Here is an 18,177-nt window from a genome sequence, read left to right as displayed (position 1 = left end):
GCACCCAGGCTATTGTTGCCATATGCACTGTCTCCCAGCTCAGCTGTGGAAGACTAACTCCTTTAGAGTTGCCATAGGCCTCTTGGTGGCCTCCCTGGCTAGTGCCCTTCTTGCCCGGATACTCAGTTTTTGAGGATGGCCTGTTGTAGACAGATTAACAGTTGTGCCATATTATCTCCATTTCTTAATAACGGACTTTACTGTGCTCCGGGGGATATTCAATGCCTTGGAAATGTTCTTATGTCCTACTCCTGATTGGTGCTTTTGAAGACCCTTATTCCGGATTTGTTTTGAATGTTCCTTCGTCTTCATGATATAGTTCTTGTTAGGAAATGTACTAACCAACTGTGGAACCTCCCAGAGACAGGTGTATTTAACCTGAAATCATGTAAAACACCTTAATTGCACACAGGTGGACTCCATTCAACTAATTGTGTTATTTCTAAAGCCAACTGGTTGCACCAGAGCTAATTTAGGTGTGTCATAGCAAAGGGGCTGAATACTTATGTAATCAATTATTTTCTGTTTTGTATTTGTAATTAATTTAGAACAATTTGTAGATTTTATTTTTCACTTTGACATTATGTAATTGTGTTGATCATTGGCAAAAACTTCTAATTAAATCCATTTTGATTCCATGTTGTAACACAATAAAATGTGGAAAGGTCCAAGGGGGTGAATACTTTTGAAAGACACTAATATTTAATCAACATGCTTTACAAATTATATACCTCTTAAATAAATAAGCAATTGCTATACACACTCATGATGCCAAAAAGTTCTCTTCGCAAGTTCCTAAAACATTTACATTTTAAACTGTGAATGTTGTCCTTTTTGCTAATGACAGGATACAGACATTAATAATAAAATGTCAGATGACGGCTGTTGCATGTTTTACAGATGTCCCTGTCAGGTTAATTGTGGTTTCCTGTAAATCATGACCACACCTTACTGTACAGTTCCTGAGTTCATTGCACTGCTTGGTTCTCCAAATGAGGAGCATTCATAATTGTGCAGTGCACGTTGGGAAATAAAGTAAACTAAAGCCAGGTGAATTAACAAAGCCGTAAAAGATAATGCTGTGCTGATTCCATATACTGCTACTTTGAAACCGCCTGTAACACTGTAAACCGCTTTCTCCTTTGTTTCTAGTTTGATCAACAAGATTAAACCTGGCATTGTAAAGAAGGTCAATAGATTGTCTACACCAATCGCTGGCTTGGTAAGTGTTCATGTATGTTGTTCACTTTTGTAAAGCTCACACATGCTTTTTCTTAAAGCATTTACTCTGGTATTCATAGGCTCCTATTTGTATTTATTGATGAATTATTTTGGAAGGTGACAAGCACCTGCTAATTTGACAAAACTAGAGCAAAACAACAAAGGCATACAAACCAAGGAGTGTATAATTTATAACAAAAACATTGTCAATGTAAAAAAAGAAGTTAGAAAAACGTAACAGCCGTTTCAAAGGGGTGATATCAAACACAGAAGTCCAAGTTAGGAGAAGCAATTAGGCCAATCTTGTCAAGCATCAAGCAAATAGGTACAATTGGAAAGGTGCTGGAGCCCAAGATTCACACAATTCTTGCATCTAACTTGGCGCCTATTTTTGATCGATTCGCACCACTTTATCGCTCCACTTGAAGTGACTGAGACACACACACTGAGATACAGAGGCAGACACACACTACAACACGTAGTCTCAATGTGTGTCTCAGTCACTTCAAGTCATACAAAGAGCATTTCAAGTGGAGCCTATTTGCCTGATGCTTGACAAGATTGGCCTAATTGCTTCTCCTAACTTGGACTTCTGTGTTTGATATCACCCCTTTAAAATGGCTGTTTCATTTTTCTAACTTCTTTTTTTACATTGACAATGTTTTTGTTGGATATAAAACGAGGGAAAGCTATTCGAGAATGTGTACGGTAAATAGACAGACAAGACAGTAATAAGAGTAATAAGTGAAAAGAGAAAAGATTATAAAGTAAAATAATGGTAGAAGGGACTTTTGGACAATATTGAAAGTTAAACCTTGCATTGTTTTAGTTGCAAATGTACATCCATGAGTGGTGAAAACAGTGCCTGATTCTTTTCTGATAGGTATTGATATTTACTTAGGTACAAAACTAGTGTTATGAATGATTAAAAAGGTACAGATGCATGTCAGTGCTAAAGGGTAGTATGCCAACACATTTTAATGCTGAAAAAAAAAAACATTATTCTCCTTGTATAGAGGTGTTATGAAGTTAGGCCATTGTAAGGCATTTGTAAAGCATTAGATCTCTTGATAAAAGATCATTTCCGTGTCCTTTACATTTCTTGGCCATGGTTTGACTTCAATGAGTGCATCATTTGCTTGCCCCCATTTTCCAGTAGCACCCACAGCAAGAAGAGACACCTAGTGTCCTGAAGTAACACCCTGCCCTTGGTGTATGATAATGGAAGATAACTGGTCATTCCTGTTGTCCACAGTGATTTTGCTCTTCTGCACAGCAGTAAACTTGGCATTGTGTCGCTTTGTAACAGTCCTGTCTGGTTTGCACTGCAATCATTCTTCCTGTTGACTGAATAAGTTCACTTATTGTGACTGAAACCATGCAAGATATTTCAGGAGAAATTTCAGACAATTTGGTGAGAAACTGCAACATCTTGCTGCTCACCTCTATTGAAGGGTTCTCCTAAGAAGTGACAAATATCCACAATAGATAAAGATGTAGTGGATGGCCAGTGATCATAGTTGTGAACAAAGCTCCCGATCTTGTTGACTGTGTTTTAATAAGTCCTTCAGAGGCTGCAAGTGAAGAAGGAACTGCAATGTTGCATTTGCATAGCATGAGGTGACATTCAGGTTGCTGAAGCCTCTGAACGAATGTGTAACTGCAAGTGTTCTCCTTAGTAGATTTGAGGCTTTTGCTGTTCCTGAACATTTGTGATGGCTTGGTGAATGAAATGCACTCTATCCTTTACCCCTTATGCATGTCCCTTGTGCATGTTGGTCTCCTTCAAGCTTATCAACTTGGGGCAGCAAATCCCTCTGAACCTATTGTACTCTGCAACTGCAGTTTGAGGTGCCTAAATGCAGATGGGGTCAAAAAGTTAAGGCAGACACCGCATAAGGATGTAACTCTGGAAAGTGCAATGAAACTTTGTTTATAGGAAGAAATGGAGTTACCAAGATCCATCCTAACTGTTTTTAAGTCTTACCCTTGCATTTGTAAATGGTGATTGAATGATTTCAAACTTTCTGCATAAACGTTCAAAGTTATGAGTGACTCCATTGTTACATGAGGTGGTTATGATTTTGACCATACTTGTGTTTTCCAGATAGTAGGAAACAGCTTGAAGCTTCTCTATTGCCCCATTGATGGGACCAGTGGCAAATTCAGTGTTCTTGCGAAGCACCAGCTTGCAGCCTATATTGACTGGTGTGGTAGTTCCCAGTCCAGCTGTACGACTGCAGTCAGCCTTGTAGGCGTTCATTTTTGTCAGAACATTTCTCTGGAAGTTAAAAGGGCAGGCCACAGTCCATAAGATGAGTGTCCACTCCAGGCATATGATCAAGCACGGCAGTCTGCATCTGGTTACAGGCATCTACAGTAGGCATGACACAGGTTGAGCCCTCGGGATGAAATAGCTAGGCGGCTATTTTTTTAATTAGCAGTGGGAGAAAACCACTTCACAGAAAAAACTTTACAGCAAAACTGAACTTTTAATAATACTAAAATTAAAACCAAACAAAAGGACACTACTTATTGGAATCAGTCTATGTAACTTATACTTTACATAACAACACAAAACTTTTGCAAATAATCATATAACTTTTAAATAAAATCAGGTCAGTCTCTGTAATTTCATTAAGTCCAGATTTAGGCTTCTTTCAGTATAGAACGCAGTAATTCACAGTCACAGCAGTCCACAAGTTCATTGAACGTTTTAGTTTAAGGCCTTTTTAAATATTGCAGACTGTCTTTCTCTTGTTCATTTAGTTACACAACTCCTTAAGCTGTGGCTCCTGGACTTCCCTGCCGGCTAACACTGTCTCTGGAACCTTCCTAGCTTCCCTTTGGGGTGCTTGATAAACTTAAGCTGAGTTTGTTTGGTTTCACTTGTCTCTGACTGGCTCTCCTACACTGCTGCTTGTCTGCTGAATCAAGAAGAGAGAGAGTGCACTTACACAGGCAGTCCTTTTGTGCTGGTAATCTGACCTCTGCCTTCTAGGGGGTGGAGCCGGGAGGATCATTAAAGGCGCAGTCCCTTTCATTTTAAACATAGTAATGCAGCTAATCTTTTAGCCACCCCTACAACTCTGAGCACTTTGTCAGCTTTTTTGCATAATTGCTTTTTTTATTTATTTTTTATTTATTTATTTTTAACTTGGGTCAAGGTATGTGATTTATAAGGACAATTAAATCGTATTCCTTTCTGAATGTACAATCTTTTCATCTACAGTGGGGGGGGGGAAAAACTACTAGTTTTTATATATATATATATACACACACACACACATACAGCTCTGGAAAAAATTAAGAGACCACTGCAAAATTATCAGTTTCACTGGTTTTACTATTTATAGGTATGTGTTTGGGTAAAATTTAATATTTTTGTTTTATTCTATAAACTACTGACAACATTTCTCCCAAATTCCATATAAAAATACTAGTGTTTTAACTTAGGATGAGTTCAGAAATCAATATGTGGTGGAATAACCCTGATTTTCAAGCACAGCTTTCATGCGTCTTGGCATGCTCTCCACCAGTCTTTCACATTGATGCTGGGTGACTTTATGCCACTCCTGACGCAATAATTCAAGCAGCTCGGCTTTGTTTGATAGCTTGTGACCATCCGTCTTCCTCTTGATCACATTCCAGAGGTTTTCAATGGGGTTCAGGTCTGGAGATTGGGCTGGCCATGACAGGGTCTTGATCTGGTGGTCCTCCATCCACACCTTGATTGACCTGGCTGTGTGGCATAGAGCATTGTCTTGCAGGAAAACCAATCCTCAAAGTTAGGGAACATTGTCAGAGCAGAAGGAAGCAAGTTTTCTTCCAGGACAACCTTGGCTTGATTCATGCGTCCTTCACTAAGACAAATCTGCCCGATTCCAGCCTTGCTGAAGCACCCCCAGATCATCACCGATCCTCCACCACATTTCACAGTGGGTGCGAGACATTGTGGCTTGTAGGCCTCTCCAGGTCTCCGTCTAACCATTAGATGACCAGGTGTTGGGCAAAGCTGAAAATTGCACTCATCAGAGAAGATGACTCTACGGTCCAATCCTTATGGTCTTTTGCAAACCTCAGCCTGGCTCTTCTTTGCTTCTCATTGATGAAGGGCTTTTTTCTAGCTTTGCACAACTTCAGCCATGCCCCTAGGAGCCTGTTTCGAACCGTCCTCGCAGTGCACTTCACCCCAGCTGCCGTTTGCCATTCTTTTTGTAGGTCACTTGATGTCATCCTACGGTTGCTGAGTGACATTCGAATGAGTTGGCGGTCATCCCGGTCAGTGGAGAGTCGTTTTCGCCCTCTGCCGGTCTGTAGCTTTGTTGTCCCCAATGTGTGCTGTTTGACCTTGTTCTTATGAACCGCCGTCTTTGAAATTTTAAGGATGGAAGCAACCCGACACTCACTGTATCCCTCTGCCAGTAAAGCCAGAATTGAACCCTTCTTTTCCTCACTCAAAACTTTCCTTTTCAACTCTTTGGGCATGGTCAATAGTTATTTTTTTTATTCCAATTACTTTTGAGGTACTACTAGCACTGTTTTGCCATCCAGCTGGTCCTATTGCAAGAGGATAGTGATGACCACAGGAGTGGTTTTTATACTTTTCCTCATTAAATAAGATTTGGTTCAGGTGATCCCCTAATCAGTACCTCATTCAGTAGAATGAGGTGTGCCTGTGTTGGAATTCAACAGACACAGGAATGGAATGGCTGCCATACATGTAGAGATGCTGATTTAAGAAAAATTTGCAGTGGTCTCAATTTTTTCCAGAGCTCTATATATATATATATATATATATATATATATATATATATGTATGTTATATATATATATATATATATATATATATATATATATATATATATATATATGTATATGTATATATATATATATGTGTATGTGTGTATATATATATATATATGTGTGTGTGTGTGTGTGTGTTATTATAATATATATATATATATATATATATATATATATATATATATATATATATATATATATATATATATATATATATATCTATATATATATACACATACACATATAGTGTATACACCTGTACATTAAAGTGGCATTGTAGACCTGGACAATCTACCCCCAATAATATACTTAAATGTTACAGAATTGTGGATGTTGGTTGTTTACTCCTATGGTAAAATTAATGTCCATTGAAATACATTAGGCGATCAATACTAACCCCGGCCAATAGGTGGTGTCGAGTATGCAAGCAGCAGAGTAATAGAAGGTGACGCTGTATTGCACACGCGCTGCCTCATTGTTTATGCTGTAAACAAAGCCAATGGTTCATGTATTTTCGGCCAGTGTAAAAATAAGATATTTTTTGCTTTTTCAATGTGCTTGGAAATAAAGACCATTAACCTGAGAAGACAGTTTTCATCCAGTGTTATTTCAAAGTTGCAATATATATATATATATATATATATATATATATATATATATATATATATATATATATATATATATATATATATATACATACACAGTACTGTGCAAAATGTTCTGTGCATCAAATCTTCTAGGTACACTTGCACAAAGTCAGGGATTTTGTAGGCTTAGTCAGGTGTATGATTAAACAATTATACCAAACAGGTGCTAATGATCATCAATTCAAAATGTGAAACAGAAACAGCTGTATAGGAGGAATAAAACTGGGTGAGGAACAGCTAAACTCAGCTAACAAGGTGAGGTTGCTGAAGTTTACTGTCAAAAGCCATACACCATGGCAAGACTGAGCACAGCAACAAGACACAAGGCAGTTATACTGCATCAGCAAGGTCTCTCCAAGGCAGAAATTTCAAGGCAGACAGGGGTTTCCAGATGTGCTGCCCAAGCTCTTTTGAAGAAGCACAAAGAAACGGGTAACAATGAGGACCGTAGACACAGTGGTCGGCCAAGGAAACTTACTGCAGCAGATGAAAGACACATCACACTTACTTCCCTTCACAATCTGAAGATGTCCAGCAATGCATAATGCAGTCCAGAAAGAAAACAGTGGGACCCTGGTACACCCATCTACTACCCAGAGAAGTCTGGTCAGAAGTGGCCTTCATGGAAGACTTGCGGCCAAAAAGCCATACCTCTGACATTATGTTCACTCACTTTGCATTTAGTTAATTGATAAATATAAACTATTAACATGTCTATTTTTGAAAGCATTCTTACTTTACAGCATTTTTTCACACCTGCCTAAAACATTTGCACAGTACTGTGTATATATAGTACCTGTTATTGCAAGGCAGTCTCCCATCCAAATACTAACCATGCACATGTATTATTATTATTTTTTTAGCAGACATACTAATCCAGGCCAACTTAGTTATGATGTACAATTACCCATTTATACAGTCAGCTTTTTAACTGGACCTGTATCAATGTGTCCCACACCTGTGCTTGAATTCACAACCCTCCAGTCAGGAGCACAGTACTCTAACCGCTACTCCACAGATGCTGCAAGCGAAGGATCACTAGTGTCTCTTTGTATAACTAAATCTCGTTAGTTTCCGGCAAGTTTTTCTAACATATGAGGAACTACCATTCCTCATATATATATATATATATATATATATATATATATATATATATATATATATATATATATATACTACTGTGTGTGTTAAAGATCAGCGGTTGTCTGTTCTTGGCTTTTCCTAAATATATATATATTAAATATCCTGACGGCATTTGAAAGTCAATCGCAAAAAAAAAAGTTAAGCACTTCTACCTAGAACTGCCAAAAGTATTCATTTTGATGGCGTGTTAAAATACACGCTTTTGTCAATATAACCTACAATACGCTATGTTGTATATGTATACAAGTCTGTTTGTTATCTCTATCTCTGCTGAGTTTACAGCAGTATGTATTTGAATAAAATATTGCTCTTGAAATCTAGATATGCGTTATCCAAATCTCTATTGTAATCTCTCAATTCCTTGGCGAACTGCCGCCTTGCTGTCTACATGAGCATATAGCCTGCTGTCTTGTAATATTACTATTACAAGAATATTTCGAGAAATCTTGATATTTTTGCATTTTGATTTGAGAGCAACTACAGATATATTTGCATTGGCAGCAGGAATTTGTAACGAATTCATTGAAAACAGCATTAACAGTTTTCAGTTGAAGAAACAGCTGAAGAAAAAAAAACAGACTGTTTGGAACAGTAAACAAAACGAGAAGAGAGTTTCCCCCATCTGCGCAAAACTTAGTTCTCCATGAAAGCAATCACCGGTGTCCAATTGCTGTATCTTACAATGTACTGGACATGGCAGCCGTCAGTTTCTTCATTTTGTATAATATATGCACAGGGGAATATATCATCTTATGATGCTAGCCACGAAGCTTTGGCAGAAACATTTCAATCAGAAAGCTGCAAAGTGGCAGAGAAACGCAGCTCAACCTAGATACAGTGCGCATAAAGTGACACACGCAACAAAAAACAATGACAGGTAACTAAATGCATTACAAATAAAACATCCATCTCTGCCCATTGTGAAAGAGCAGTATGTGGTAAATTCACACAACAAGTTGATAAGCGTTACCTCTGTGGATTGTGCTAATATGGGTGCTACTTTGAAGCATGTTTCCTTGAATGCGCATTCCCGTTACACAATGTGAACAGAGTTATTTTCTTTTTTATAAGTAATGATTTCGATTTTCAGAATGTAATAGTACAAGGTTATGGCTAAGGTTAGGGTACGGTTAGGTACAGTTTAGTTTCCCGCTATCAGGACTTAATGACAAAGTATTTTTCGTTTTTTGTTTCTCTCACTGATCCTGCAGTACTTGGGGGAACAATCTGTCAGGAGCACTACATTTGACCAAACAGGAAACCAGAAATTGTCAAACAGTAAATAGAGCATTTCTAGAATCGAGCAGAAACCAGTTTTCTGCAAAAGCTGATCAGCTGGCTAAGGCCGTGTGCTCTTCAAGCACGTCATGTTGCAAGTTCAAACCAGGGTAATTATTTTATTTATTTATTTATTCATTCATTCTGCGATATGTGCCGTTTTTAAATATAAATACATTGTTTAATAAAATTGGTGTGGATATCAAACTGCTTGCATTCCCTGGTTTATTTTGACGTTGACCAACATGTGTAATCACGTGATTGGTAGCTGTCCAGTTATTTAGCTTTTCTGTTTGAATAGTCGTTACACACTCTTAAAATAAAAATAAAAAGGAAACAAAGGAGGAGGAGGAGGAGAATAACAATTTTGAACTAGAACTGCCAGGCAGTTTTACGGCTCCCAAGCCCCAGTATCAGTCAGTACCCGTCTACGCGGGTTTAGTTCTCAATGTGCCAAGTTTAAAAAATCGACAACTTCAACAGTTCCACAGAAGATTTTGAAAGTTTTTTTTTAAAAATGCGTCGGGCAGCCATCTTGTTTAACATGAGTTTCCTAAGTCAGTTGTATTGCTACAGTGTCAAGGGTGATGCTTGTGAAGTTTCTAGTTTATCAAGTAAACCGTTTGTCAACTGTGGCAGTTTTAAATTTCAGACGTAACCATACACCTAGCGGCCAACTTTTTTTATAAAACATAACCATTTTGACATTTTTTTTTATTCCATTGTTTCTGGGACAATAACTACCCTGTTTGGAGTTTGTTGGTCAAACGGTGTTCAAATAGCAGCAGTTTGCTGTTAAGGGTGCATTTCAATAAGATTTGTGGCAGCCATTTTGACGTTAAAATTTATCGCAGAAACTTCTGCTTCGCAAACTTGATGTGGGTTTGGATGCTGATGATATTTGCCAAGTGTCAGACCAATCGCTTCACTGGTTCCCAAGAAGATGATTTCGAAAGGTTTCTAAAAAAAAATGCGTCAAACGGCCATTTTCGTTTCCGGTCAACACAATTTTTTTTAAAAGTCAGTTGTATTGATACAGTAGCAAGGAAGATGCTTATGAAGTTTGGAGTTAGTCAAGCAAATTGTTTGTCAACCGACACAGGTTTAAATTTCAAATCTAAACATAAGTGGTGGCCATTTTATTTTATAAAACATCACTATTTTCACATATTTGTATTCCATTGTTACTGGGACGATAACTACCAAGTTTGGAGTTTGTCGGACAAACAGTTTTCTAACAGCAGCAGTTTTAGGGGCGAGTTTCGATAAGATTTGTGGCAGCCATTTTGACATTAAAATTTATCACAGCAACTCCTGCTAAGCAAACTTGATGTGGGCTTGGATGCTGATGATATATGCCAAGTTTCAGATCAATTGCTTCACTGGTTCACAAGAAGATTTCGAAAGGTTTTATCGAAAAATGCATCATGGCGCCAATTGCAAGGACGCAGCAGCAACATTTTTTCAGTATCAGACAGCCAAGGTATCCAGCTTGTTAGCTGCCAAGTCAGACCCTGATCAGTCACACAGCTTCGAAGCAGCAGCAGTTTAAAGTTTTGGAAAGAAAAGTAATAATAAAAATAAAAAAAAATTAAAAAATTCTTAACAATAACAATAGGCTTCCCAGCCTTTGGCTTGGAAGCCTAATTAGTTTGACGACTTATCTCATTCTGTAAAACAGGTATCTGCATTTTTTTTTCACTTTGATGTAAGAAAGTTTCAGACTTTTGGTACAGATAGTAATTCTAAGTTTTGCCGCTGCAACATGGTGAAAACAGCTAAACTCTTGGAGCTGTATAGAGACTCGTGGTAGTTTCAAACAAGTTTTTCTAACTTGTACGAGGAACTACCGTTCCTCTCAGTTGATCTGAGTAGTAGTAGTAGTGATGGATCTGAATTCATTCAGAATGAGAGCTAACAACTCCAGCAGTATGGCAGCAGTATTAAAGTCTGCTACCAGATCAATGGAATGACCCCCCACTAAGTTTGTTGAACACTCTTAGGTTGCTGTTTGCCCTCAGTTTTTAAATAGTGTATTAAAGAATAAACCCTTTTAAAACGCCTGCGGTGTATTCATTTGTGTAGGGAACTTATGTTTACGATAAATTACTGTATTTATACAACGAAAACCTCTTGGGGTCTGTAGTATGGTAGATATGTTTTGAGAAATTTGATGTAGAATGGAAAGCACTAGATTTTAACTAAACGTGACATGACTAAATGTTTCGGACTTCTGTGCATGTAAATTAAGTTTGCTTAATTTGACATTGCTATCCAATTGTATTTGTATTGATGACAAATCAATGTGTTCCTTGGACACATTTACTATAAATTAATCAAAAGTAGAGGACCTTAAGGGTTTAAGAGCTCCGTCTTGTACAGCTGGACCAGTGTTTGTGTTTAAGTTTGTAAAATAATCCCAAGTTACTTGCAAATTAACTGCTGTGGTTTCTTATAATATTTGCTTGTATTGAACCTGATCTGGAAATGGAGCCAGGAGTCCAACTGTTTATTGGTTTACAACATTAGACACTTTGATTTTAGTGGATGTAGACTTAGGAAGCAATTTTATAGATGACTTCATGCCGATTGAACTACAGTGCTGAACCCTCAACAGCTAGGTCAAGGAAGCATAACAGTATTTTAAAGCCAAAGAAAATCCGGTCTTTTCAGCATTTGAGGTTTGTGGGTTTGCTGGTAAGATTGAAAAAAAAAAAAAAAAAAAAAAAGTTTATGTGCACGATACCATTATCAACATCACATTCGATACCATAACTTTTAAAATGACCCTCTAAACCATGAAAACTACCATAATTGAAGAATATCCACCACAAGGACTACATGTTGTTCATTTTGACCTCATTTTATTAATGCTCTACAATGGGCATGCAATGCTAAAAAGTAATTATGTAATGATTTTTTGTTTAGGGTGTGGTGTTTTGTTGAGTGTGTTATTTATTTATTTATTTATTTATTTATTTATTTAATAGAACATTTCCGGTTAGGGCCGAGTAACTGTCATTTAGTGTGTCATTAACTGCAATATTTACTTCCCAGCAAAATTATTTGAAATTCTACTGTTTAATAACCTGCTGATAAGTTTAATAAGCTGATGTAAAATAATACCAAGTCTGTACATGTTCACTTGTAATTCACTAGTATTATACTCTGTGCTATAGGGTAGTGTGAAGAAGAACCAAGACACGCATAGTGAACAAATCGCTCCATTTTATTCATGAATAAGTATAATTACATTTTTGACATGCTGTAAGACCATATCCATCAAATGCCGCTTGAACACCATTCCTGATGGTGTTGTGAAGATAATCCCTGCACTTGGAAAATGAGGCTACCAGTAAGGAACTGCGATTCAGTAACTGCTACAAAATCGTTCATTCTATATCGGTAGTAAAATCCACTGATCATTTGCTTTTACATATATTTCTGTGATGTCCATTTTGGAGAAGTACTATCCCAGATATTCAAGTTCCATGACGCAATTGTTTTGACAGATTTTATAGTCTTGGAACTTGCACAATGAATCACATGAAGATACTTTATGCTTGCCACGTCTTGGCTAAATGTGATTACAGCAGATTAAGAGCACTGGGCTGGAAAGAACATTTGCCTCTGAGGCCTCTATGTTTAAATGTAAATGGAGTATGACTCTAAAGCCTCACTTCAGTCCTGCATTTTATCAAGGCTTGTGGCAGGTGTCAGAGTCCTTTTTACAGAGCATACTCGTGGTCAGCACTTCATCTGAATTATTGTGTTCTACTCATATCATCAAACTGCTACCATGTATCAATGTCTTAATCCTGTATATTTAATACGTGCTAAATAAGATGCCAGCTGTCTCGTACAGATAAATATCTGCAATTCGTTTCTATCGAATGGTTTGTAAGAATGTGATTGACATTGTCATGTTAAGAGGATCTACTGTACAGTATACTGTTTAATTGTTCCAGTTTATTTACAGCAGATGGGATGGATATCGGATTGTAGTACTTGAGGCAACCTACAGTATGATTTAACCAGGTGTCCTAATGATTTACATTTGAATTGAGTTGAATCTCTGACCTTAGTAGTGAAGTACACCAATTGTGATTGTTTGAAAGGTTTATGTTCACTTCCATGTCAGATGTCAAGTGATGGGAAGTTGCCACTGACACTACCGTTTAGAAAAGTGTGACTGAACAATATATGTTGCATCAAGGGAGAGATAAGGAAACACTGCCAGGGATCAAACCAATCAAATCCCAGTCCCTAAAACACATTAAATCACCAACCGAGCTCCAGGAGTAGCTTTGGTAATTTGAGTGAGAAGAGGTTCTGATAACTCTCCAGACTCTTTCACAGTAATCACTGACTGTCTTTAACCTCTTCTGTATTAGATGATGCATTGCTACAGGTTATTAGCTTCTGCCTTAAGTGTGTGGAACAGAGAACAGTGCTGATCGAGTTTCTATCCCGATAGCCGCCTTGTTCTGCTGATGCAGTGACAAAGTGTGTGTGTGTGTGTGCGCGCCTGTGTTTCTCAAATGCAATGAGCGTGTTGGTATATTGGGGAGTTTTTCGAGAGCAAAACAATAGATGGGTATACAAGTACATTTGCATAATAAGTTTTTTTTTATTTGCTAACCTTTCTATTGATGCTGTTGTCAATGATTAGGCTTATGGAATGTAGTAATGTCTTAGTTTCACTTCTGAAATGTCCACATCCTGCTTTATTATGGCCTACTCAAATAGTTAGCAAAGTATGTACTGTATCTTGCAACACATGCAAACATTACTGATTCAGAACAATAGTACTACAAAATGAAAGCTGTAGTGCTTTTAGCGTATTAGAAATACAAACAAAAATAGTGCATTTCTTAAATTAAGAACAAAATCTGTTGCCTTTTAAACCATTTAACAATATAACTTAAATAGTTGTAAGAATATAAGGTATACTTGAGACCTGTTTTCCTGTCGCTGTTTTAGAGTAATTATCTTCCTGCTTTCTCTACTCTAGCTCTGCAGTTAAACTTGCTGAAACATGGACCTATTTTCACCTTTTGTTTTTGAGAAAGAACAATATGTGAGGTAAACAGTGGGTGTACTGTTTACTGTTAACTGTGTGGTTTAACAGTTTGGTTAAAAAAAAAAAAAAAAAAAAAAAAAAGGAACAAAAATGTCCAAGTATAATTTGTGAGGAGTGCTATAAGGTGGTGATTCTCAATCCTGGTCCTGGGGGAACACTGCCTTGCTGGTTTTTGTTCCAACCAAGCTCTCAATTATTTAATTGAACACTTAATTGGACTGGTAATTAGCTTAATTTGACTCTTTAAATAGTGTAGCTTATAAAAATTTGGATAATTTAAACTCCTTATACAATTGTATACCTAAATTGAAATCTCCATTTGTTTTAAAATGATTAAATAGCTCAGATTAGGCAAATTATTAGTTCACTTAAGGGTTCAATTATGTAACTGAGTGCTTGGTTGGAACAAAAACCACCAGGGCAGTGTTCCTCCAGGACCAGGGTTGAGAACCACTGCTATAAGGTGGTCCCTCCTTGCCGTGAGATCCTGTTGGATGCCTACCTGGTTTTAGAAAAAGATTTGGTATAGATACAAAAAAGTTAATCGCACTAATCCCTTGTCAAGAAGTATGCTTTGATTCCATTCTGCCAGCCTAACCAACATAAAGCGTGGGTGGAGAAAAGAAATAAACAAAAATGTGCCATACTGTACTGAATTTAGATTTGCCCAATTGTAACCCTCCTTGCCTAGGATCTCAATTACCCTGGTCAAATTAGGCATGTAAACCTTTTTTTTACCAATCAAACCATTCAAAAGTCGTATTTGTTCTAAATTTTTTACATCTATTCAGATCTGCTACCCAATACTTGTTTTCACTGCAAGTGTTATCCATAGCCTTTCTCATTATATTTTCATTTATGAAATGTCTTGAAATTTGCTATTTAGTACGTCAGTCAGAGCATCCTGTAATTGTGCTACCACATGTTGTCCATACAACCTACAGGCTGCTTTCACATACATCTTTGTCAATAGGCCGTCCATTACCTCTGCTAATGTGTGTATGTTCTCTAGGGTGATTAGTTGTTCATCTGTAGCCGCTGTGTCCAAATTGATAGTTTCTCCTAACCTCTTACCTATCTCGTGTTTTACCCAACCGATATAGTCTTTACTTTGTTCAATGTGATATGAATTATACAGAGAGTTTCCTGATCCAAAGGTCCTAGATGTGTCTCCTAAAATCTTTTTATTCCTTCTTTCCATTTTATGTGAATCCACAAATGGATCCTTAGCTCAGAGGTGGTACTTCACAAATTCTTTGTCAATCGGGACTTGGTACACCTCTCTCAGTGACATCTTTGCATACAACATTATGCACCAAAGTCCATGCTGTAAGGTTGAGAGTTACTGATATATATGTGGATTGTGTATTTTGAATTGAGGTTCTGGGGTCTGGTTTTTATCACTAGTCTATTATTGGGTTCCATTTGGATACTGTTGCATCGTGTTGGGGCCAGAGTTGTGGTTGCTGTGCAAGTCTGATCTGTTGAGTTGATTGCATAGGTGAAGTGGGGGCTGCAGTGGTGCTGTTTGGAAGGTTTTATGCAGTCTTTTTTGCAGTGGTAGCAGCAGCGGTCATTAGGAACGATAGTGTTTTGGAAAAGAAAAAAAAAAGCAGTATTTATTTTTTAACATCTGTTACGTTTTCATCTGATATTGAGCCAGTGGCAGCTTGGTCTGAGTGGAACCATTTAATTTGAGGGTCTCTCTTACCTTTTTGCTGGGGGGAAAAAAAAAATCTTGTGTTTTGCTGGTCCAGAGGTGCATCTCCCTTCCTCTCATGACCTCATGAGGCGATAAGCCAGTACTCCTGTTGGGCAGACCGCCATTAGGATTCCTGGCAAGTGTTTGACTCGGTTTTTCCCCTCATGTAGTGCTGCCTTTTTGAAGGCTGCCAACTCCTTATCTAGAGCTCTGACAAATTGTTTCATAAGGCCCAATTTGATGTGCAGTGGTGGCATCAGCACCTTCCGGGGGTCCACCAGTGGCTCCCACTTGACGTTGTTCCTCCCCACAGAGAACTCGGTCCGCTGTGGCCAGTCCCGCCTGTGGTAGTGCGCCTTGGTGTCCCTGCTGTCCCAAAGGCAAAGATAGCAGGGAAACTTGGTAAAACTGCCTTGGAGACCCATCAGGAATGCCACCATTTTGAAGTCTCCTATGACCTCCCAGCCGTACTCATCATACTTCAAGGCGTCCAGCAAGGTCTTGATGCTGTTGTAATCCTCTTTGAGGTGCACCGAGTGAGCCAGGGGAAGAGACGGGTACTTGTTACCATTATGGAGCAGCACGGCTTTGAGGCTCCTGGATGAGCTGTCAATGAAGAGGCGCCACTCATTCTGGTTACAGGCGATTCCGATTGCCTCGAACAGACTGGTCACATTGTGGCAGAAGCAGAGCCCATCTTGACGGGTGAAGAAGCTGGAAAAAGGTTGGTGACGCTTCCTGTTATCTCCGACTTGCACACTTTCATCCAACAAGTTCCACTGCTTGAGCCTAGACGTCAAAAGCTCGGCAAGTCGTTGAGGTCTTTTTGGTTGGGGTAGTAAGGGTTGTGGCACCGGGGCGATGGAAGAAGGAAGGTCCGGATACGTGATGGCAGGTGCATTCTTGCCAGTCCGACGTTTGGAAGGGTCCACCATGCAGAAGTAGCAGTTGCTTGAGTGGTCAGTGGGTTCCCGCCAAATTCTTGGGATATCAAACTACATGGCTCTCTTTTCCCCTCTGTACCATCCTACAAATACATTTATTTCACCCATGACTAATATGTAAGAGATTCTCGCAACATTTTTCATATATGATATATTTTTTCAATAACATTGAGAATTGTAAAACATTTTAAAACTTTTACAATTTTAAAAATTAACAAATTTTATAACATAAAATTCCGAGCAACAATTGTCCATCTTGCCTTCCAGAGTTTTTTTGCAGTGCTCGCAGGTGAAATGAGGTGCCCAGGGTTTGTCTTGATCCCCGACAGGCATGCCGAAATATGCCTTGTAGGCCTCACACATCTTAGCAGATGCTTCCACAGAGTATTTTTTCGCTCTTGTCTTGATAAATTGGCCGCAGACATAGCAAAATGCGTCTGCCGGATGCTTGCAACCTCTTGATGCCATCTCAGAAAAATGCAGATATGTATCCACTTAGGCAGCTGGAACTAAACTGAACTGGTGGGCTTAAGGCCCCTGTATTTATACTACTATTTATATTACTGGAAAGTTCTAGAAGTTACTCCAAGTTTACTCAGCACTGAATCTATCTGGAATGTTCTGGAAAATAGGTAAATTTCAAAATATCACTGTCCTGGTCACAAAAGCAAAGTCTGTGGGGAATAATAGCCATTTTCTATACTTTTGAGGCATAAGCAATTAGGAAATAACACTTACTACCCAGGAACCAAAAAAAAAAAAAAAAAAAATTGTTACACTGTTATCGAAATACAAATTTTGAAACGGGTGTGTGTTTTTTATACATGTGTGTATAATAAATGCAGACTCCAATTCTTATAGCATTAGTATTTTGTTGAAAATACAGAACTGTTTCTTGCTGCAAATGAAGAAAGGCAGGATGGATTCTACTGACCTATTTAAGGTCATGGCAAACAGCCATTCATAAGCTTTTTTTTAAGTGTCAGAAGACATTAGCTGTGCATAATTTGTATTGTTTTTATAAAATATATAACACTTGCTTTTGAAAATGAAGGCTTTGTCTTGTTAGACATGCTTTTGACCCAAGAGAAAATGTGAAAGTATCTGAAGGCATTAGTAGTATGTTAGGTCTGCAACTGAAAGGCTTGGTTGTGTGATGTGTCTTTCAGCTGCTCTGTATTAGAGCGTGTAATCTTTTCAAGCCATTCTCAAATAAATTGTAATATCACACTTGAAGGAGAAGACTGGCAAAAGCAAGCATGTTTGGTTGGGCTGCATTTGCAGAACAATGTTGTCCAAGTCATTTTTCTTCATTCTGTAGCTTTCTTTTGAAGTTCTGAATGCTGGGGGTTC

At 38.1% G+C, this 18,177-nt stretch overlaps 1 protein-coding gene across 1 annotated transcript in view; it reads left to right on the top strand.

The window, feature by feature from the left end:
• LOC121327941 (LIM domain only protein 7-like) overlaps positions 1–18,177 on the top strand; it is a 77,570-nt gene that overhangs the window by 21,932 nt on the left and 37,461 nt on the right. The window contains exon 3 of the mRNA XM_041272305.1: positions 1,153–1,222. Within this exon, the coding sequence (XP_041128239.1) occupies positions 1,153–1,222 (70 nt within the window). The remainder of the gene's footprint in view (positions 1–1,152; positions 1,223–18,177) is intronic.

Source organism: Polyodon spathula, chromosome 15 (genome assembly GCF_017654505.1).
Source record: "Polyodon spathula isolate WHYD16114869_AA chromosome 15, ASM1765450v1, whole genome shotgun sequence".
Taxonomy (NCBI): domain Eukaryota; kingdom Metazoa; phylum Chordata; class Actinopteri; order Acipenseriformes; family Polyodontidae; genus Polyodon; species Polyodon spathula.
This window is presented reverse-complemented; position numbering and strand designations above follow the sequence as displayed.